The sequence below is a fragment of the Notolepis coatsorum genome (assembly GCF_963971535.1).
Source record: "Notolepis coatsorum genome assembly, chromosome: 20".
Classification (NCBI taxonomy): domain Eukaryota; kingdom Metazoa; phylum Chordata; class Actinopteri; order Aulopiformes; family Paralepididae; genus Notolepis; species Notolepis coatsorum.
In genome coordinates this window covers 12,059,375-12,083,193 of record NC_140184.1, presented here as the reverse complement: position 1 = coordinate 12,083,193, position 23,819 = coordinate 12,059,375, and the positions used below count along the sequence as shown (strand labels likewise).

Here is a 23,819-nt window from a genome sequence, read left to right as displayed (position 1 = left end):
TTCCAATGTACAGTGTAAAAAATCGCTACTTTACATCAGGGTGAACGCTGTTGGTGCCACCACCCACTTCAATGACAGAGCTCTCATATTTGCGAATGCATAAACTATATCTTAAATTATGGCTATGTGTCTAATATGGCCGTCGCTTATCAATGACTTGTTTTGTTTACATCAGGGTGAACGCTGTTGCGAATGACACATAGCCATAATAATTTAAGATATAGTTTATGCATTTGCAAATATGAGAGCTCTGTCATTGAAGTGGGTGGTGGCACCAACAGCGTTCACCCTGATGTAAAGTAGCGATTTTTTATTGGTTTGTCATGACAAACCAATTACATAATCCAACATATGTGTAAAGAAACAACATATTCCAGTTAACGGTATATTTTTTTAATGATTCGTTACGGCGTAATCAATACTTCCATTTGTATAAATTGCATTAAGCGGCTGAGGAAGCTGGGCGCGGCTCATGCGCATGCGCGGCGTAAGCGATAACTGGCGGCGATAAGGGGGGCGTAAAAGCGTAGGGTCACGTGGGCTTAGTGGCCAATCAGAGGAACCCGGAAACCCAACTGCGTTGTAGAAAGCATACACGCGGCCGGAACATGGGAGGAGACGAGTAGGTGGCGGTGTGCGGCTTTTGTGGTCGCGACCCGCCATAATTTTGTTTCTACAGTGCTCTCACTGTCATGTGGAGGGCGGCAATACCATAGATATCTATACGCCTAGATGCGTAGTCCGCCGGAAATGTACACGAAGAAGAAGAACATGGGAGGAGACGAGTAGGTGGCGGTATGCGCCTTTTGTGGTCGCGATCTGCCATTATACCCATTGAAGAAGAAGAAGAAGAAGATGGGAGGAGACGACAGGGTGACGTGATGACGTCGCTGGCGGGAGTTCTCACACCGAGGTTCCTTGTTTTCAACACAGCGCGGGAGATTCAGCCGAGCCACATCTCTGAGGGAGAGAAAACATAACCCATTGAAGTTGTAAGTTATTTACGACTTTTTTTGTCGCATAAAACGCTACCCTTGGACTACACCCGTTCCACCCCGAAAATAACCACAAGTGACGCCGAACAACGAGACAGCTGGCGTTAAATAGCTGTGACGTGCAGTTAGAAGTAACGACGCTTGCGAGTGTGAGTTGATACCGTGGTTAACCGAATCAGTGGCTTCATAACAAGCTAATGTTCAGCCAGCCAAGCTACCATGTACATTGTACTCGTAGTATAGTCTGCCTTGCTAGTTAGACAAACGACAGCCAACGTTTCAAGTATTCACGAGTATCCTTCGGTCAGCAATAATGTACAAAACACTTGCTGAACATGCAGCCGTGATGACAACATGCCTTGATGCTGTCTGTTACTGTCAGTATTAATAATAACAACGTCATTTCTCTTCTGTGATTCTTCAGTGTGTTGTCATTTGTCAAAATGCCTTGTGAGCGAAAGTCAATGCGCTACGGCCACTCCGAGGGCCAGACCGACGTCTGCTTCGACGACAGTGGCAAGTAAGTCCGAATGAATGAATGAAAACTTTATTAACAGATTGCAGAATGGGTACAATACAGTACGGCTCAATACACACAATTGTTAAGGGGATGCAGACCAGAGAAAGACTTTCGTCTTGTTTACAGTTAGTCAGACTACTGCTTGACCTGACTCATAGAACCCACCTCACCCCTGCCCACTTTGACAACCTAGGATGGCTTAGAGTAGACGACAGAGTACAGAAACTTGCAATGGACCTGGTCTACAAGATACACTACACGACTAAGGTACCCATGTACATGTCAAAATACTTCCCAAAGGTCAGTGAATACCACGATCACAACACCAGAGGGAGCTCCACAAATCATGTTAAACCCAGATTCGGCTCAAACAAGGGACTAAACACGTTTCGCAATTATGCCACATCAATGTGGAACGCCCTACCTAAAGCTGTAAAGGAATGTGAATCACTACCCACCTTCAAAAACACTCTCAAAGTACACCTACGGGAGACTGCAATTCGAAACTGGCCCCTACAAATGTCCTAACCCAGTTGTACAGTAAATGACCAAGTATGGCTTTGTCAGTATTCCAATGTACAGTGTGTCCCCCCCCCCCTACCCAACCCCCCCCACCTCCAATGTACAGCCCCCCACCCACCCAACCCCACCCCACCTACCCAACCTCCTCCAATGTACAGTTTCTACGTCAAATGTATATACACTCTTTTTCTGGACACTTTTTGTATCACAAACGGTACTGTATTTGCAAATCTGGTATGTCATAAATGTATAGATGTAGCAGTACTGTCTATCTGTATGTTGTGTATGTCATATATGTCCTGATGAATTGAAAATGGGGGACCCTGATGTAAACAAGACGAAAGTCTTTCTCTGGTCTGCATCCCCTTAACAATTGTATGTATTGAGCTGTACTGTACCCATTCTGCAATCTGTTAATAAAGTTTTCAATCAATACATCAGGGTCCCCCATTTTCAATTCATCATATATGACACACACGACATACAGATGGACAGTACTGCTACCCATTTATTACATACCAGATTTGCAAATACAGTACTGTTTGTGATACAAAAATTGTCCAGAAAAGAGAGTATATACATTTGACGTAGAAACTGTACACAACACTGTACTTAGCAGAGTTATATTTAGGTTAGGCTATACCATGTTGAGCAGTTGTAAAATCACCCATAACGCATTTATTCTTGAACATCACACACAGAGTAATGATAAAGTGTGACCAGTGTTTCCTATCCATGGATTTATTCAAGGTGTTCCATCACAACATAAGGCACGCCCTCCACAAATGGATTGTACAAAGTGTTATAGTAATATATGAACTGTTTCTTGTCTTGCATGGCATGCATATGGTGGCAATTATTTGACCCGTTTTGGGAGCTTTTCTCCCACGAGTCCTTCCCTGATCCCCCAGGGGCTCCCTCCCTCCCTCCTCAGGTTCATAGTGACCTGTGGCAGTGATGGAGACGTCCGGATATGGGAGAGTCTGGACGACGACGATCCTAAGTCCATCAGCGTGGGGGAAAAAGTCTACTCTCTCGCTCTGAAGGTATCTAGTCCACACAGACTAAATTAATTTGTGTGCAAGATAATGTACAAAATATAACCCTGTGATAATGATAAATTATGAGAAGTGTGCATACCGTCGCCCTCCAGAGTCGGACAAGAAGATGGATATTAGGGATGTTCGATATTGGCTTTTTTACCGATACCGATATACAGATATTGTCCAACTCTTAATTTCCGATACCGATATCAACCGATACCGATATGCAGGGTTTCTCCCCCCAAAAAACGGAATAATTTCAGGTAACATTACATATATCTTGTTGTGGAATTAACACAACATTATGCATACTTTTGACAATAAATAAAATCAGAATTTGTTCTTACTTGCTTGCCTGGGTAAATAAAGGTTAAATAAATGTAAAAAATATATAATAATAAAAACATTTTTTTTAACCGATACCGATAATTTCCCATATCACATTTTAATGCCAATATCGGTAGGCCGATAATATCGCACATCCATACCAATTTCCTCTCTGTACGTTCAGTAGAATGATATCCAGCTGCGAACTAGCCTAGCTTAGCACAATTAATGGAAGCGGATATGGACCACTAGCCTTAAAACTCTGGGGGAGGTGCTTTTGGCCAACATCTATGCTAGTAGTCCATATCTGCTTCCATTAGTTTGTGCTAAGCTAGGCTAGCTTGCAGGTGGATAGCTTTCTGCTGAATGCACAGAGAGGAAATTATTGGTATCTTATCTTCTTGTCTGACATTGGAGAAGATTATGGGTGCATTTCCCATAATGTTGGCGTGCACCTTTTTTAAGTTAGGATGTGAGATGAAAGAGAATGATATTCTGTGCTGTTCTGAATTGCGTTTCTTTGATCGTGTGGTTATGTGGGATACAGAACATCCATAATATGAAACTAGATTAGGCCTCTTGAACACACACACACAAAAGACACACGCGCCCTGCACTGCAATTGAACCCTTTCACTGCCACACGACAGAAGGTTAACCCTTTACTATCACACAACCGACGGCGATGCTCCATCATTAGCTCCGCATCCGCGGAGCTAATGATGCTAATGTTGGAGCATCGCCGTCGGTTGTGTGATAGTAAAGGGCTAACCGTCTGTAGTGTCACAGTGAAAGGGTTAACCGGCTGTCGTGTGGCAGTGAAAGGGTTAATAGGCACTATACACTTTTACGCAAGACGCTTTCTGTAAATAATTGACTATTTTATCTCGCCTCATTTTATATTTAATTTGATCTTACTACTTTGATTTGATTTGATGTTTTTTGTATTTTCGTGTCTTACATCCAGGTGTATGCCCAGCCCATATGGGCTTACAAGACACATAAACAATAAGTATATAATAGTATACTTGACAAATTATGACATTGACATTGAGGTTATATAGACCAAGATGGCCACAAAAATAAAGAAAATACAATAAAACGTAATATAACACAAGCTGTACTACTACTTATTGTTACCATTCTTGTCTTCATTGTTGTTTCTTAATCGTGCACTGTTGAGTCCGAGCTCGGACACACACACATGTCATTACCTGCAAAATGCCCCTGTATTGTTGTGTAGTTGACAAATAAAGAACTTGAATGAATGAATGAGAACTTTATTCAACAGATCAGATTGCAGAATGGGTACAATAATACAGTAGGGCTCAATACACACAATTGTTAAGGGGATGCAGACCAGAGAAAGACGTTTGTCTTGTTTACATCAGGGTCCCCCATTTTCAATTCATCAGGACATTTATGACATACACAACATACATGACATCATGACATTTATGGCATAGGGACATACATGACATACAACTCTGGACTCTTTTTGTATCACAAACAGTACTGTATTTGCAAATCTGGTATGTCATGTATAGATGTAGCAGTAGTACAGTCTATCTGTATGTCATATATGTCCTGATGAATTGAAAATGGGGGACCCTGATGTAAACAAGACGAAAGTCTTTCTCTGGTCTGCATCCCCTTAACAATTGTGTGTATTGAGCCCTACTGTATTGTACCCATTATGCAATTTGTTAATAAAGTTTTCAATCAATCAATCATACAGGTATATAGTACTGTTACATTTGTGACATATATGAGAACTTGAACCAGGTGATGTCCATGATCTATTATTCTTTTTCTCCCAGAAAGACAAGCTGGTGACGGCCGGCTCCGGTAACACGGTCCAGATGCACACGTTTCCGGAGGTGGAGCCGGACGGCATCCTGACCCGCTTCACCAGCGGCGCCACGCACGTGGTCTTCAACAGCAGCGGCTCCCGCGTCGCCGCCGGCTCCAGGTGCTCCAGATGTTTCAAGCCTTAACCCTTTCACTGCCACTACGGTTAACCTTCTGTAGTGTGGCAGTGAAAGGGTTAACCTTCTGTAGTGTGGTAGTGAAAGGGTTAACCTTCTGTAGTGTGGTAGTGAAAGGTTAACCTTCTGTAGTGTGGTAGTGAAAGGTTAACCTTCTGTAGTGTGGCAGTGAAAGGTTAACCTTCTGTAGTGTGGTAGTGAAAGGTTAACCTTCTTTATTACATGGCGTTTTCACATTCGCCGAAATGCTTGCTTGTGATTGGTCAATAGCCCCCCGACAGCGGTCATTATCAGACAATAATGACCGCTGTGGGACAATAATGACCGCTGTGCGCAGCTGTTCGCAATCAAGCCCACTGACACACACTGTTTCAGTGCAATTAGACACTGCCGGTGTTCTGCTGCCGGCGATGACAGGGGGCGGAGCCAGAACGCAGCCACAACCAGTGTTGCGAGTCGATGTAAAATGAATTAGGTATATTGTTAGTAAGTTAGCCACTACCACACTACAGATGGTTAACGCTTTCACTACCACACTACAGATGGTATCAACCTAGGTCTCTACAACCTCAGGTTGACATCGCCCTGCTACAGACGAGACAAACTACCGTTTAGTTGATCTTAGCTCCATCATCATATCATCAGAATGCCTAATAACATCTTAGTCGATTTAAGACCAAAGTGACCGATTAATGGACTCCGAGGGTTCAGCCCCTCGATCCAGTAGGTTTATTCCTCCCCCTCTTGGGACCAGACGAGCCCCAGACGAGCCTCAGACACCGGTGTGCACGGTTGATTCTGCACGGTACAGGCACAACACCACCATCTCAGATTGGATTATGATTAGTCCTGATTGGAGGTGATAAATGCCCCGTTTGCTGCCTGTATTGATTCGCCCCGAAGACGTTTTATCACTGCAATTAAGGCGGCGACCATGTGGCCGTATTGACGTGTTGTTGCTCTTCCACACGGTGTGATGTCTGTCGTGATGTTGACGTGTCCAATTTGTCCACACGGCCAAGTCATCTATGGAATGGCCCAAATCTCCTCTTTCCATTGGCAGAGTTAAATCTGGATTTAGTACCAATAGGCGCCCGGTAGAGGGCAGCAAAGGCCGTGAATGAAATCTACTGTAAGTACAGTTACTTTTTTACAATGTCCATAGCTTCGGTTTGCGATGCGTTTTTCTTCTAGACGTTCACAGAAAGGTAAAGAAACAATATACCTTGTATTTTATGGCAATAACGTTGCGGTTTGTTCGACCCGTGAGATATAATCGCAACATTCACGTCAATATTTGTAAAAGAAAAATGGTTAGGCTTCCTATGTCTGCGGCTGGTGTGAGCTGGGTAGTGTAGTCCCTTGCATTGTTTAAACGTGCAATTGTTCATTTGGTTTGTACTGTGTTTTGCTAGAAATCAGGACATTGTGATAGTGCCTGTATCAACTCTCCCCTCCTCTGCCTGGCTGGCTGCCTGTGATTTTGACGGAAGGCGCAGGGACTCGCCATTGGGGTCGGGCACCGAGAACCGGTTCTAATAGGAACCGGTTCCTAACTTCCGGTTCTGGAACCGGAAGTAACATATTTGCATTTCGATTCTTAAAAAAAACATTTATTTTTTTATTATTATTTATTTTGTACTTTGTTAATTAATACCCTAGTTACAGTACAGCAACCAAATTAAACTGTATCAAGTCAACTGACGATGTGAATAGTATGAACAAATTAAAGATTAAAAAAAAATAAAAATCTCCTGCGAAATAAGCTGTGACCTGTTTTGACCTGCACCTCAAAGAATCGGAATCGTTTAGAACAGGAATCGAAATGGAGAATCGGAAACCGGAATCGTTCAAATCCAAACGATGCCCGACCCTACTCGCCATGGGGCGCAGCAAATGTAACCTGGTTGAACTTTTGGAGCGAGCTCACAGAGCGGCATGTTGCCCGGCCCGGCGCGGCGCAGGGACAAGCCATTGCTAGTAATGGGCTTCAGAGCTCCCTGCCGCATCCTGTTGGGGTTTGCTTTGTATTGCTTTTATTGAAAGTCACACACACACACACACACACTCACACACTCACACACACACTCACACACACACACTCCATCACAAACCTAAACCAATAGCTTTAAGAGCTTATTTATCCCAGCTGTGATTAACTTCTTCAGCAAATGTACCTCATGTATGGCAGTGATTTTACTGTATGACAGTGTATTTACTAGGGCTGTCTTAAATACTTCGAAGCTTCGTTCGATGGGCATGGGATTCAAATATGAAAAGAAAATTCGATTATTAAAAAATATATATATATATGATATTTCTTTTTGATTTCCCCATTCTAAACACTCGCGTGGACCTGCCTGTGTCTCCCTGGCACCGCTGCCTACGTTATAATTGCAATGACGATCAAATCCCGACAGGTGGCAGTATCGCCTACCTTTTGAACTGGGTCTCTAAGATGTCTCTCTCTCTCTGTGTTTGGCTGCAGGAATCCCCTCCCCCTCGAAGTGAATCAGAACACAGCCATCTGTCAGAAATTTGCTCGCCTGAAACCTATTGTTTCCCGTATTATAGCCAGGCCCAATGCACACGAGTAATTGCGATCGCGATGGAACTACAGATTATTATTTTTTTTTCATCAACTTTTTCTCCCCATTTTCCAAATTTTCTCCGTCTCCGATTTCGCATTGTCCAATTCTACCCTCCCCTGTCTTGAACGTTGCTAGACCATGCCTCCCACAGGCCGGCTGCAATGTGGACGAAGCCTTGCCTCACGTGTCCCCTCCGGTACTCGAGGAGGCAGCCGTCGCATCTTTTCACCTGCACAGCGCGATCTCTCAGCGGTGAGGGTCGGCGTGGGTGGGACACGCTGCCCCCGTCGCTTCCTGATTCTACTGCGCAGGCGCACCAACCGACCTGTTTTCATTTACAAGCAATGGGTCAGATGAGCAGAACTGGGCATAATGCAAAACGACCCATGATTATTTCTCTCTAGCTGCTTTTTTTTTTTTTTTTTTTTTTTTTTTTTTAATACACTAATGCAAATTTTGTTCTGGCATTTCCACATGTACAACAGCATTGTAATGGAATGGATGCACTTTTTATACAGACCAAATCGGATCGATATTGGTTACTGGCCATAACATAAACGCTATTATCGGCTACAGCCCCAATGTTCATATCGGTGCATCCTTAGTGGTTAGGTTTTGTATTGATTGTTAATGTTTGCTATGTTTTCAACAAGGTTATTGTCATATTGATGATGATGGACCTTTATTATGTGTTTGTATGTCGTGTGTCATGGTGAAAGTTGCTCCTCTGGGATCATAAAGACTGGTTGTGTTCTCTCTCCCCTCAGTGACTTCATGGTGAAGGTTGCTCCTCTGGGATCATAAAGACTGGTTGTGTTTCTCTCTCCCCTCAGTGACTTCATGGTGAAAGTTGCTCCTCTGGGATCATAAAGACTGGTTGTGTTCTCTCTCCCCTCAGTGACTTCATGGTGAAAGTTGCTCCTCTGGGATCATAAAGACTGGTTGTGTTCTCTCTCCCCTCAGTGACTTCATGGTGAAAGTTGCTCCTCTGGGATCATAAAGACTGGTTGTGTTCTCTCTCCCCTCAGTGACTTCATGGTGAAGGTTGCTCCTCTGGGATCATAAAGACTGGTTGTGTTCTCTCTCCCCTCAGTGACTTCTCCTCTGGGATCATAAAGACTGGTTGTGTTCTCTCTCCCCTCAGTGACTTCATGGTGAAGGTTGCTCCTCTGGGATCATAAAGACTGGTTGTGTTCTCTCTCCCCTCAGTGACTTCTCCTCTGGGATCATAAAGACTGGTTGTGTTCTCTCTCCCCTCAGTGACTTCATGGTGAAGGTTGCTCCTCTGGGATCATAAAGACTGGTTGTGTTCTCTCTCCCCTCAGTGACTTCTCCTCTGGGATCATAAAGACTGGTTGTGTTCTCTCTCCCCTCAGTGACTTCATGGTGAAGGTTGCTCCTCTGGGATCATAAAGACTGGTTGTGTTCTCTCTCCCCTCAGTGACTTCTCCTCTGGGATCATAAAGACTGGTTGTGTTCTCTCTCCCCTCAGTGACTTCTCCTCTGGGATCATAAAGACTGGTTGTGTTCTCTCTCCCCTCAGTGACTTCATGGTGAAAGTTGCTCCTCTGGGATCATAAAGACTGGTTGTGTTCTCTCTCCCCTCAGTGACTTCATGGTGAAAGTTGCTCCTCTGGGATCATAAAGACTGGTTGTGTTCTCTCTCCCCTCAGTGACTTCATGGTGAAAGTTGCTCCTCTGGGATCATAAAGACTGGTTGTGTTCTCTCTCCCCTCAGTGACTTCATGGTGAACGTTGCTCCTCTGGGATCATAAAGACTGGTTGTGTTCTCTCTCCCCTCAGTGACTTCATGGTGAAGGTTGCTCCTCTGGGATCATAAAGACTGGTTGTGTTCTCTCTCCCCTCAGTGACTTCATGGTGAAGGTTGCTCCTCTGGGATCATAAAGACTGGTTGTGTTCTCTCTCCCCTCAGTGACTTCATGGTGAAAGTGGTGGAGGTGTCGGACAGCAGCCAACAGAAAACGCTACGGGGCCATGATGCTCCTGTACTCAGTGTTGCCTTTGACCCCAAAGACGTCTTCCTGGTGGGTAACGAGGCTCATGGCGTTCATGCTTCACATGCTATCTTGCCCCGAAGTGGCCGGTGTCCCCATTGGGGGTTTGCATTCTTCTGACGTGTGTCGGATCATCAGTGACTGGTTCTGTCTGTAGCTGCTGTGTCAGATCATCAGTGACTGGTTCTGTCTGTAGCTGCTGTGTCAGATCATCAGTGACTGGTTCTGTCTGTAGCTGCTGTGTCAGATCATCAGTGACTGGTTCTGTCTGTAGCTGCTGTATCAGATCATCAGTGACTGGTTCTGTCTGTAGCTGCTGTATCAGATCATCAGTGACTGGTTCTGTCTGTAGCTGCTGTGTCAGATCATCAGTGACTGGTTCTGTCTGTAGCTGCTGTGTCAGATCATCAGTGACTGGTTCTGTCTGTAGCTGCTGTGACCGATCATCAGTGACTGGTTCTGTCTGTAGCTGCTGTGTCAGGTCATCAGTGCCTGGTTCTGTCTGTAGCTGCTGTGTCAGGTCATCAGTGACTGGTTCTGTCTGTAGCTGCTGTATCAGATCATCAGTGACTGGTTCTGTCTGTAGCTGCTGTGTCAGATCATCAGTGCCTGGTTCTGTCTGTAGCTGCTGTATCAGATCATCAGTGACTGTATGTTCCGATACCATTTTTTCCTTCCCGATCCGATTCCGATACCTAAGCTTTGGGTACCGATACTGATCCGATACCATTGCATACATTAAAAAAAAAAAAACTATTATATAAATTATACTTTTTTTTATTTATTTTTTACAGATACTGGTTTATATATACTGTTTTTTAGTAATAACTAGAAAGTAATGGTATTTATTCAACAACGGGTGATTGTATAGATTAGTATTAGTATCATTAATCAATGAGTATGGGGCTGCGGCACTGCAGATATACCCTACTCCAATGATCCGCACGGACGTTAGACGGTGTTGCACTCGCTACCCAGTCTGTAAGCTAGTAGCAGTCGTAGAGGCTCTGGCTAGTAGTAACGTTCATGTTGTGATTTTCGATGCAAAATAAATATTCAACATTCTCTTTTGAGACTCCGCCTCAGACTCTTATCATTTGGCACTTGGAACTTGCTGTACTTTGCTTGCAGGTCTGTAGCCATTATTGCTGGATTATGAATAGCACCAACTTTAGCCAAGGTACCGTTATCAAGCTAAGCTAGCTGACCTAGCTCGTCTTCCCCGCATTGACATTTGATAACGTTAGTCAGCTAACGCTAGTCAGTAGCTACTTTACTTGAATACGATTCACCGTGGGTGCATTATTGTTGATAGACGGACAGTGTCAGGTCCTGGAGAAAGGACGGGCGATCATCTGATTTGATGTAACGTTAAAGCGGATGTTGTTCCAACTAGCTAGCTTTTCAGCTAATGCTATCATAACACCAGCAAGCAAAACGCATCCCGTCCGAGCTCCCCGTCACACGCTCTGTCGGGGACAATGGAATTTAAGAAAGTATCTGCTGTTAAAATGACAAACAGCATCACACTTTAAAGCACGTTCATTTTATAATCCTCACTCTCCGCAGGAGATGAATGATGTCATGGGATCGGAGGCTAGAATTTACATGTACTCGCCGATACCGATACCAGCATTTTAGGCAGTATCGGCGGCATTTCCGATACTGGTATCGGTATCGGAACAACTCTAGTTCTGGCTGTAGCTGCTGTGACCGATCATCAGTGACTGGGTCCTACTGTCTGTAGCTGCTGTGTCAGATCATCAGTGACTGGTTCTGTCTGTAGCTGCTGTATCAGATCATCAGTGACTGGTTCTGTCTGTAGCTGCTGTGTCAGATCATCAGTGACTGGTTCTGTCTGTAGCTGCTGTATCAGATCATCAGTGACTGGTTCTGTCTATAGCTGCTGTATCAGGTCATCAGTGACTGGTTCTGTCTGTAGCTGCTGTGGTCACGACAGCACAATGAGTATTCATTGTTAGGGTTCGTTGTTAGATCTTCCCTTTGCAGAAAGTCGGTTTCTCACTCTGGCTCTTGAAGCACGTTTGATCTTTTAGTCACCTAATGGGAGATGGGGTGTTTGGTAGCAAATCAAATGGTAATGCTGACCAATTTGAACTGTGCTTGTGTTTATACCCCAATGTCTCACAGGATATTTCGGTGGCGAACACCGTCCTGTAGGAATGAGGGTATAGCACATGCACAGTTAAAATGACTATGACTATCCATTCAATTTGGCAGCACAGCCACCCGACTATGATCACAACACTCCACCAGTGCAGTGTTTCCACATGTGTCATCATACCCCGACCTCCTATTGGGCGACCTGGCCTCCAATCCATTCACCTTGGTGGTAAACCGTACATTTCCCCTGCGGGATATAAAGGCTTACTTGAAAGAGATTGTTACTTTACGTCTGCTTAGATATTAAAAAAAATATTAGTTTTGACTATGTTTATTTACGTTACGTTTGTGTGCTTTGTTTTCTCTGGAGTTGTTCAAATGCCTGCCAAGTTTCAATCAAGCACAATGGTTTTCCTTTCACATATTTGTGAGAATGACTTAAAAGGGAACTATCTTATAAATGGCCTTTTCCAGGGGTTTGCATTGTTTTCTAGCAATGTGGTTGTGTTGTGTCCAGGTCTCAAATTCTCATATTTGCGCATTCCTCCAGTTCAGATGTCACGAGATCCTCCCCCACTGAACTAAGCCATTCTTAATTTAGGTCCCCTGTGACGATGTGAGAATGATCTGCGTACCTCTGCGGCCGCACCTTCTGTCAAGAAAGCTAGAGCCTTTGGGGAAGTGTAGTTTTTAAAAATGCCAACACTCATTGAAAGCTCTGGATTTCCTCTTCTCAGAATTACTCAAAATGACTACATTTCCCGAACAGCCGGTAATTCAAAATGCCCGATCTCCACGACACAAAAACGTACGGTTATGTCTATAACCATAGTTATGAGTATAGTGACGCTCTGCGTCTACTGGAATACACTCCCATATCAGTACTACATTTACATTTACATTTAGTCATTTAGCTGACGCTTTTATCCAAAGCGACTTACAAGTTCTGTACGACAAGCCATCAGGAAGGGCACAACTCTATCAGCTGAGCAACAATGTTCATCAAAGTGTTGAGTGCTACAGTGTAGGTTAGTTTATTAGGACAAGTGCATGACAGTACGGTTAGTTAGGGTTAGATTTTTTTTTTTTTTTTTTTTTTTTTTTAATTCAGATAATGGTTGAAGAAGTGCGTCTTTAGTCGACGGCGAAAGATTGGACGTGATTCGGCTGTCCTAACTGGGGTGGGTAGTTCATTCCACCATTGTGGGGCAAGGACTGAGAATAGGCGACTTCTCTTTGATGACCCTCCCGGAGCTTGGATAGGAGTAGGTCTGAGGCGGCCAGAAGATGCAGAGCGTAGGGGTCTTGAGGGTGTGTAGTTAGAGACCATTGACCGGAGGTAGGCGGGAGCGGTTCCCTTTGCCGCACGGTATGCTAGGTCGAGGGCCTTGAAGCGGATTCGTGCAGCAATGGGGAGCCAGTGCAGGTCCCTAAGAAGTGGGGTGACATGGGCCGACTTCGGTAGGTTTGAGATCAGGCGGGCCGCTGCGTTCTGAATGAGTTGAAGAGGCTTAGTGGCAGTGGCCGGGAGGCCAGCGAGCAGTGCATTGCAGTAGTCGAGGCGGGAGATGACTGTTGATTGGACGAGGAGTTGGGTGGCTTCTTTTGTCAGGAAGGGGCGTATCCTTCTGACATTGCTCAGGAGGAATCGGCAGGTTCTGGTCGTCGCTGCGATGTGAGCAGAGAAGTTCAATTGGTCGTCGAGGACAACACCAAGGTTCTTGGCGGTCGGGGACGCAGTCACAGCTGCATTCTCGACTGTGATTGAAAGGTCGGTTAGGGGGGAGGATTTGGCCGGCAGGTGGAGCAATTCTGTTTTGCTTAGGTTCAGTTTGAGGTGGTTGGACGTCATCCAGGCTGAGATGTCGGACAGACAGGCCGAGATCCGCACAGAGACGTGGATATCTGAGGGAGGGAAGGAGAGGAAGAGTTGAGTATCGTCGGCATAACAATGGTAGGAGAAGCCATGAGACGTGATAATGTTACCCAGTGATTTAGTGTAGAGGGAGAAGAGAAGGGGTCCTAAAACCGAGCCCTGGGGGACACCCGTCCGCAGGGGGCGGGTGGCCGACAGGGTCCCTCTCCATGACACTTGGTAGGAGCGGTCATTGAGGTATGATGACAGCCATGTCAGCGCAGAGCCAGCCACTCCCATTCCTGCGAGGGCCGCAAGGAGGATCTGGTGGTTGACTGTGTCGAAGGCTGCAGATAGATCTAGGAGAATCAGGACAGAGGAGAGGCCTTTCGCTTTTGCTAAGTGAAGTGCCTCTGTGACCGCAATGAGGGCTGTCTCTGTGGAGTGACCAGTCCTGAAGCCTGACTGATTAGGGTCTAGGAGGTCATTCTGTAAGAGATAAGTAGTAAGTTGGTTGGATACAGCACGTTCAAGTGTTTTAGAAAGGAAGGAGAGAAGAGAGACAGGACGGTAGTTGCCTATGACAGTAGGGTTCAGGGTTGGTTTTTTTATGAGCGGTGTGACTCTGGCTTGTTTTAGGGAGGTGGGGACCACCCCCGAGTTGAGTGAGGAGTTGATGGTTGCAGTTAGGAATGGGAGGATGTCTGGTGCTATGGTCTGGAGGAGTGGGGAGGGTAGCTGGTCCAGCTGGCAAGTAGTCGGACGGTTTGACGTTACCAGTGTCAGGGTCTCTGCTTCTGTAATGGGAGAGAAAGATGACAGAGTGAAGGATGAGGTTCTCGATTCAGCATTTGGAATGGGTGGGGGTTGGGAGAAGGAGCTGCGGATGTTCTCCACTTTTTCCTCAAAGAAGATCGCAAAGTCTTCGGCAGAGAAAGATGAGGGAGGGGGGGGGTGGGGGGGGAGTGAGGAGGGAGGACATGGTAGCATGCAGTTTGCGAAGATTCTTGGCAGAGGCCTCGATCCTATGGTGGAAGAAAGAAGCTTTGGCATTAGTGATGGTTTTGGAGAATGTTAACAAGAGGTTGTGATATGTGTCGATGTCAGCAGTGAGGCGTGACTTTCTATACTTCCTACTAGCACTGAATAAATCTTCACATGCACCTATATACACCCACTCGCCTGGCCACACCCCCATCCGCTCCTCTACATAAGCAGGGGTGTGGCCATACTAACAGCTCCTTCCCAAGTCTTTCAACACCAGGACGAAGACCACGGGGTCCTCAGTGAGTCCGACGCAGAGCGTCACTATACTCATATAACTATGGTTATAGACATAACCATACGGTATATATTGTATAGCTCCGCTCTGCATCTACTGGAATACAGGAGCTGAGCAGAGCGGAAGCTCGACAAATGTACCCGCTGAGGCCCCCCACAACCATCGGAACCGGGGAGGACCCGAGCCCCCGGACCCCCCTAGTGGAGGACGGGAGGGAAACTGATCTGACTGTGCGAAGAGGGGTTTAGCAACTCAAACGCACATGGTGAGCAGACCGTGGGACTTACCTTCCCACAGAAGAACCCACGACTACACAAACGCGCAACCCACATGCCACTAGGGAACGAATGGGAAGAAATAAAACCCCAGTTACAACCCCTAATATCACAGGGTCGAGGGCAAAAACCCAACCCCGTGGCAAGGCCATAGCAGCGGAGCGCGAAGGAGGACCCAGCCCCAGGAAGGGACTGGACCCCCCGGAAAAGGGGGCCTGGTGAGGCCAACGACGCCGCAGCATCGAGACCCCACCAGGCGGTCACTAGTGACACCACCCCCCACATCGCCAGCGTATTTGGACAGGGCCCATCCAAGAGCAGGCCCTTCCCCCCCCCTATAGCACGCCGCCCCGAAGCACTCAAGAGGCTACACCCACAGCGGGACCAGGCAGCGCACCGGGGAGACAACCCCCAAAAGAGGTCGACCCCTCAATCCAGGCAACAGGCCACTCGACCTGAGCCTGGAGCACTGCGGACTAGACAGGCGCCAAAGGGGTCTGCTGAAAACAGCACCCCGGCGGAAGGGGCGTATGCTGTGCACCATGTCGCAGCCTCCACAAAAAAAACCTTGACTCTCTAGAGGGGCCGAGGCAGAGAAGGCTGACATGATTGGCAGACGTCATGAAAGGTGCGGGGGCACACTCACAGGCAGACAGGGCCAAGCCCGACCTACCCCGAGAGTTGACTCCACTACCAACACACCTGGAAACCAACCACCACCTTGGTTCTAACATGAGGCGGTTGTTCCTATAACCCCCCAAGAAAAAACTCAAACACAACTGCGGGTATACACTGGCTATACAGCAGTACAAGTGTTTCAGTTTTCAAGAAGGGGTTAACCCAGGCCAACAGGTCGACGAAAACAAATTCGGACCTGGGCCCGGCGGACCGGGACGTACACAGGGATGCCAGAGGGGTTCTACAAGAACCACCTCGACAGCCCCCTCCCAGCCCCGCCAAGCAGGAGAAGAGAGGGGCAAAAAAGAATGGAGAAGGACCAGGCTCCTTTAGCACGGCGCAAGGTACAACACAATATGGACCAAGCAACAGTGAAGGATAACACGCAGTGACATAATCACGAACATCTCCATAACATCAAACCCTGCAACGCCCGGGCCGACCTGACATTTCCCCCCCCCGAAAAAGCACAAGTCCCTCAGGGTACCAGAACAGCAGATCTGCGCCCCGGCGGACAACGGGTTAACTGACCTGGTCCGGTGCGACCAGAACCAGTCCTGTGTCCTAATCACGTCCCCAGTCTCAGGAGGGGGGTAGGTACGCGTGTCGATCTAAAACATCACAGAGGCGCCACCAAGCCGCGCCAGGTGGCCCACCCCAAAGGCATGAGACCACTCCGCCAATGCTTTGATCTATTCCGTCATCTCCCCCCAGAGATTAACGAGAATCCATCGAGACTAACCTAGTACACTGGCGCTCGGAAGAGACAAACTCCATCCCAGTTGCCCCACAAAAACGCTGTTTCAATGATGAGCAACCAAGGCGCGCAAGCCCATGTGTGGTTCCTATCAGAAGCACCCAGGGCCAGCACTATGTACGCGTCGAGACCCAAAACATATCAATGGTAATTCTGACAAGAACCCAGATAACGTTCCCTCCAAGCCGCCTGGGAGAGCGGCAGGAAGCTGGCCAAGACACAAATATGGGTCCCATATGACGCGGCCGAGGGAAAACACCCCTGTCAACCCTGCCCTATAAGAGAGGAGACCGGGAACCCCCAGAGAGAGACTTCCCACGTGAGTAATAATTGAAAAGACATATGCAACATTGAGCTATGTAACAATTGGACTAGGACTCTCTGAGGAAGAGGCTCTGAAACTCTGAGGAGGCTCCCTCACTGAGAGGGAGGTTCTGAACTCACTGAGGAGGCTCTGAAACTCCCTGAGGAGGAGGCTCTGACCCAATATACACACTACTAGTAGGGAGCAGAGCAGAGGAACAAATTTTCTCTACTGCATTGCATCACCTACCAAGCTCAAGACACATACAACAGAGCAGAACTTCTTTTTAAGTTCTACTCACCTTGACAATAACAGAGGTCCACAACATGGAGCCTGAAAATAACTTACGAAAGTCTCACAACCAATAGAAACGCGCCCAGTGACGTACTCTATGGCGGGGGGAATTCCGTGGCCCACCGCCCAATATGGCGTGGGACCAGGAAACTCCCCCCCCCCCCCTCCCTACCCTGTGACGCGCTGACCCAGCAACGTGACAGGAGGCCCAACCCCCTAACCAATCAGAAAAAGGGGAGGGAGGGTTTATCAGTTCACCCCCTCATGACCCCTCACCCCTGATACGATGCAATGACCAAGCAGAGCCATGACACCAGTCATAGCGTGCTACACGAAGCGCATGTATACCTGTCAAGGTAACAGCTTCACATAGGCTCATGTGCGAACCTGCCACCTGAATTTTTACACCTTTTCCTAAAGGAAGAAAAACACAGACCAAGAGAGGGCCCTTATTTTTAAGGGCCCTGGTACAAGAGCTTACACATGTAACTTCTGTAGGCCAACACCTAACCCAGTTGTGGATCTTAACGACACACACAACCCTCCATCACAACAAAAAAGGCAAAGTACACTCTCACTATCGTAAGAGGAACGCCGTTTTTCATAACTAGAGAAGACACAAGTCCTCGATTAAGTACTGGTCACAGGCCTTGCTAAGTCCACATGACAGTGACCAAACAATCTTCCGGAAAAAATTGCCTCTAAGCAGGAGCACAACCCCAGCAGAAGCTGAGGGGTTACACCGTATCCCCACAAACATAGTGAAACAATATATTGTAAACAAAATCATGTTTGAGGGGAGGGGGGGGCTCAGGGGAAAACCGGGGGAAAAACCACCCCTCACCACCTTACCCCTGATACGACTTGTTTGAACAGGTATTTATTTGAAATAAAATCAGAATTTGTTCTTACCTGCTTGCCTGGGTAAATAAAGGTTATAGAAATGTAATTTTTTATTTTTATTTTTAAACGATACAGATATTTTCCGATATCACATTTTAATGCCGATATCGGCCGATAATATCGGACATCCCTACACACAACACATGTCGCATCCCCAAATGTAGTGAAGCAACATACGTTTTGGAAAAAAACATCGTTATTACAAAGCATTCGGAAGGGGAAGGAAGGAAGAGGGGGGGGAAATGTCCAATGGACCCTTACTTGCACCAATGAACGCAGGCTGAGAGGACCGTCTCCATGTTGACGAAGGCCCTCGCTGGCGGGGCAAAAGAAGCTAAGGCCGGAGCAAGGCTCCGGCGAGACGCCCCCCTCCAACAGCCGATCATGGTGCAGGGCCGACTACATCTTCTGTCAAAGATGACATCGTAGTCAGAGTGCTATGGCCTGCTATTCTCACGGCTAATGTTCAACGGTGTAGCACAAGCTAACGGCTAACTCCAGGCTAACTGGTAGCATCAGGCTAACATTCCCAGCCGAGCGAGCGTACAGAGCTAGCGTCGTAGCTAACAGCTAACTGGCTAACGGGTAGCGCAACCCAGCTAGGACGCAAGCCAAGCAGCTACCACCGAAACTGTACAACGTGAGAACACAATATAGGCCAACACTTCAGACAGCCGCTGTCTGTCCCTCTCCTCATCCGAAGAGAGAAGAGGAAAAGAAGTCAACACAGTCTTCAGAACGGTGATTATCAGACAGCGGTGCCGGCACAAGTCCCTCATGGGCTGCAGCCGACTTGAGCGTGGAGGTATTCTTATAATGAAACACCAAACCCACCTCCCTCGAGCCGGGTAACTTTCATCTTGAAAGGTGGGGCCTCGCACGGTGACCAGAGTATCCGTTTGTCCAGAGATCCGGGGGATTGAACCGCAGATTCGGATACGGTCCCAGGCAATAGAGCTCCCGATGAGGAGCTCATGTAGCGTGGCCGTCAAACCAGAACCCTCTCCACGCCGTTAAGAGGCAGCAAAAAAGGGTACCAGCCTGCTTTCTTAAGTCGTGCAGACATTCCCCCCAACACAACTGGCGCTTGCATCTCAACCATCACCCACCCGGAGAGGCAGCTAGCCCTCACAAGCAACGTCCAACTGCAGAACGGAGGTAATACCTGTCCAACTGCAGAGCTGGAGGAATGCCGGCAGGGATTAGGCCAGCGACGCGAGCCCCTAATACGAAAATGCCGGTGGAGGTCAGAATGATCATCATCTTCTAGACACCCCGGTGGCGAAGACATTATCGCTGTATTTCCTCGAAAAATAGTGAGAGAGAAAACAAAGATATAATGTCAACGTAGCTCCTTCATCGTAGCTCCTTTCCAACTATTCTCTAAAACTCAAGTGGTGTACACAGACACTTGATGGTGGTGAAAACAAGGAAGGAGCTGTTAGTATGGCCACACCCCTGCTTATGTAGAGGAGCAGATGGGGGTGTGGCCAGGCGAGTGGGTGTATATAGGTGCATGTGAAGATTTATTCAGTGCTAGTACTGATATGGGAGTGTATTCCAGTAGACTCAGAGCGGAGCAATACGATATATAACTATATTTTCAAAAACGAAAATCTCACTAATAACACTTTAACCTATTGGTAAACAAACGTATTGATGAAAATATGCATTATAACTGCTGTTGTGACATGGTTACGATGTTTATTCTTGAATACGTTTATAAAATAAAACGATAATTATGTCAGACAGTCTGATGGGTAACTGTCACTCAAAGCGCATTGCGAGTATGGGCGGAGCCCAGCCAAAAACAGCTTGGAATCTGGAAGTGCAGAAACTGGTGCTCTACAGTACTTGATTAGAAATACAAAACAATCACTTACAAATGTGTTCCATAGACTCACAGGAATTGTGTAAAATTGCCCAAATAGTGAAAGAAATTGCTAAATAGTTCCCCTTTAAATCGTGTATTTCTTTCCCCAGATTTGGTAACAATTTGGTCTGTAATGTAACATGAAGCTCATCATCTCTCTCTGTTTTCTCCTCCTGGTCAGGCCTCTGCTAGCTGTGATGGCTCTGTTGTCGTGTGGAAGATTGAGGAACAGGTACAGTATGTTTTTAGTTTTAGTTCACATTAGTTTACCATCCAACAATGAAACATTCCATCTCATCCAAAACAATGAAACATTCCATCTCATCCAACAATGAAACATTCCATCTCATCTTCATAATATCTGATGTGAACTCTCTTGTTATCCCACATGTGACTGAATGGACTAGCGTGTACTTTGTGTCCATTTAGAATAGACTGAATAAACGGCGTGTACTTTGTGGCCATTTAGAATAGACTGAATAAACGGCGTGTACTTTGTGTCCATTTAGAATAGACTGAATAGACTAGCGTGTACTTTGTGTCCAGGGACCGAAACTAAAGCCCGCCGCCCGCCAGGGGCGGTCAGTTTTTACCTTTGGCGCTTGACACTTAGAGGGCTGCCCGCCGTGTGGCGTGTAGACGTGTAGTTCATAACGATACTCTTGTGCGAGTACAGATTATAGCCGCTCTCGTCTTTTTTTTCTCCGCCGCGAGATCGTTAAAAAACTACAAGTCCCACATTGCACTCAAGTCAACGGTCCAATCACAGTAGAGTGACGTGACTGGTTTCATGAGAAAGAAAGCAAATGACCAATCGGAAGCTCATTTGGCTTGTTTACTTCCTGAAACGCCACCATTGCGATATGCGGGCAGTCTGCTCTAGTCTATATCGGACCTCCATGAGCTACCGTTACTGTTTAAACAATGACCCAGTCAACTATTCACTTTTAGTTTAATACATGACGAGGCATTGTCTAACGGTATCTAGCTGGCTAGCTACTGATAGCTGCTGATATCAACAAATGCTCCAGCAATAGTCGACTCGAGTGCATAATACCTCCGTTCCCTCGTTAGCTAGCTTAGCTAGCTCACGTTAGATCCATTTGTCCCAGTAAACTAAATTGTCTTAACGTTATCTACCGGGCTAGCAGTAGCTACAGATAGCTCCTGATATCAATGTCTTATAACATTGATTGAATGCGTATTCTAGCTGAGGGCATGTTTAATGTGATTTGACAAAAGAACCGTAACGTTATAAATAGGGTCCAGCTGCATCGCCGGAGAATCCTTGCATGCTGAATGTAGGGTCTAGCTGAATATAGGGTCTAGCTGCAGGGCCGGAGAATCCTTGCTGGAGCTGGAGGCTACTCAAGTATACACACAGACAGTGGAGCTGTTTGCAGATAGCAAGCATTTTGACTTATTGCGTGGTGGCGATGTCTCGCAGATAATACAACTACAAGTGATTATATAATATATATTTTATTTAAAAAAAAATTATATAAAATATATAATTTTTTTTTAATCAAAAAAAATTTGGCAGGTAAGAAATATGCTTGGCGGGTAGACTCTTCCCATCTACCCGCCACTGGCCGGTGAGTCAAAAAGTTAGTTAGAGTTAATTTCGCTCCCTGTTTGTGTCCATTTAGAATAGACTGAATAAACAGCGTGTACTTTGTGTCCATTTAGAATAGACTGAATAAACTACTAGCGTGTACTTTGTGTCCATTTAGAATAGACTGAATAAACGGCGTGTACTTTGTGTCCATTTAGAATAGACTGAATAAACTACTAGCGTGTACTTTGTGTCCATTTAGAATAGACTGAATAAACTACTAGCGTGTACTTTGTGTCCATTTAGAATAGACTACTAGCATGTACTTTGTGTCCATTTAGAATAGACTGAATAGACTACTAGCATGTACTTTGTGTCCATTTAGAATAGACTGAATAGACTAGCGTGTACTTTGTGTCCATTTAGAATAGACTGAATGGACTAGCGTGTACTTTGTGTCCATTTAGAATAGACTGAATAAACTACTAGCGTGTACTTTGTGTCCATTTAGAATAGACTGAATAAACGGCGTGTACTTTGTGTCCATTTAGAATAGACTGAATAGACTACTAGCATGTACTTTGTGTCCATTTAGAATAGACTACTAGCATGTACTTTGTGTCCATTTAGAATAGACTGAATAGACTAGCGTGTACTTTGTGTCCATTTAGAATAGACTGAATGGACTAGCGTGTACTTTGTGTCCATTTAGAATAGACTGAATGGACTAGCGTGTACTTTGTGTCCATTTAGAATAGACTGAATAAACGGCGTGTACTTTGTGTCCATTTTTAATAGACTGAATAAACGGCGTGTACTTTGTGTCCATTTTGAATAGACTGAATAAACGGCGTGTACTTTGTGTCCATTTAGAATAGACTGAATAAACGGCGTGTACTTTGTGTCCATTTTTAATAGACTGAATAAACGGCGTGTACTTTGTGGCCATTTAGAATAGACTGAATAAACGGTGTGTACTTTGTGTCCATTTAGAATAGACTGAATAAACTACTAGCGTGTACTTTGTGTCCATTTAGAATAGACTGAATAAACGGCGTGTACTTTGTGTCCATTTAGAATAGACTGAATAGACTACTAGCATGTACTTTGTGTCCATTTAGAATAGACTGAATAGACTAGCGTGTACTTTGTGTCCATTTAGAATAGACTGAATAAACTAGCTTGTACTTTGTGTCCATTTAGAATAGACTGAATAAACGGCGTGTACTTTGTGTCCATTTAGAATAGACTGAATAAACGGTGTGTACTTTGTGTCCATTTAGAATAGACTGAATAAACGGCGTGTACTTTGTGGCCATTTAGAATAGACTGAATAAACGGCGTGTACTTTGTGGCCATTTAGAATAGACTGAATAGACTAGCGTGTACTTTGTGTCCATTTAGAATAGACTGAATAAACGGCGTGTACTTTGTGTCCATTTAGAATAGACTGAATAAACGGCGTGTACTTTGTGTCCATTTAGAATAGTCTGAATAAACGGCGTGTACTTTGTGTCCATTTAGAATAGACTGAATAAACGGCGTGTACTTTGTGTCCATTTTGAATAGACTGAATAAACGGCGTGTACTTTGTGTCCATTTTGAATAGACTGAATAAACGGCGTGTACTTTGTGTCCATTTAGAATTGACTGAATAAACTAGCTTGTACTTTGTGTCCATTTTGAATAGACTGAATAAACGGCGTGTACTTTGTGTCCATTTAGAATAGACTGAATAAACGGCGTGTACTTTGTGTCCATTTAGAATAGACTGAATAAACGGCGTGTACTTTGTGTCCCTTCAGACCCAGGTGATCAGCTGGCCTCTGCTCCAGAAGTCCACCGATGTCAGCAACGCCAAGTCTCTGTGCCGACTGGCCTGGCAGCCGAAGACCGCGAAGGTACGTGTCCAGATTCAA

The 23,819-nt window shown here is 45.8% G+C and overlaps 1 protein-coding gene across 1 annotated transcript in view; it reads left to right on the top strand.

The window, feature by feature from the left end:
* The first annotated feature begins 863 nt into the window (after positions 1-863).
* The window catches only part of wdhd1 (WD repeat and HMG-box DNA binding protein 1), an 87,345-nt gene continuing 64,389 nt past the window's right edge, over positions 864-23,819 (top strand). The window contains exons 1-7 of the mRNA XM_084337353.1: positions 864-992; positions 1,420-1,515; positions 2,972-3,083; positions 5,227-5,378; positions 9,919-10,030; positions 20,527-20,577; positions 23,706-23,801. Of these exons, the coding sequence (XP_084193479.1) occupies positions 1,439-1,515; positions 2,972-3,083; positions 5,227-5,378; positions 9,919-10,030; positions 20,527-20,577; positions 23,706-23,801 (600 nt within the window). The 5' untranslated portion in view covers positions 864-992; positions 1,420-1,438. The remainder of the gene's footprint in view (positions 993-1,419; positions 1,516-2,971; positions 3,084-5,226; positions 5,379-9,918; positions 10,031-20,526; positions 20,578-23,705; positions 23,802-23,819) is intronic.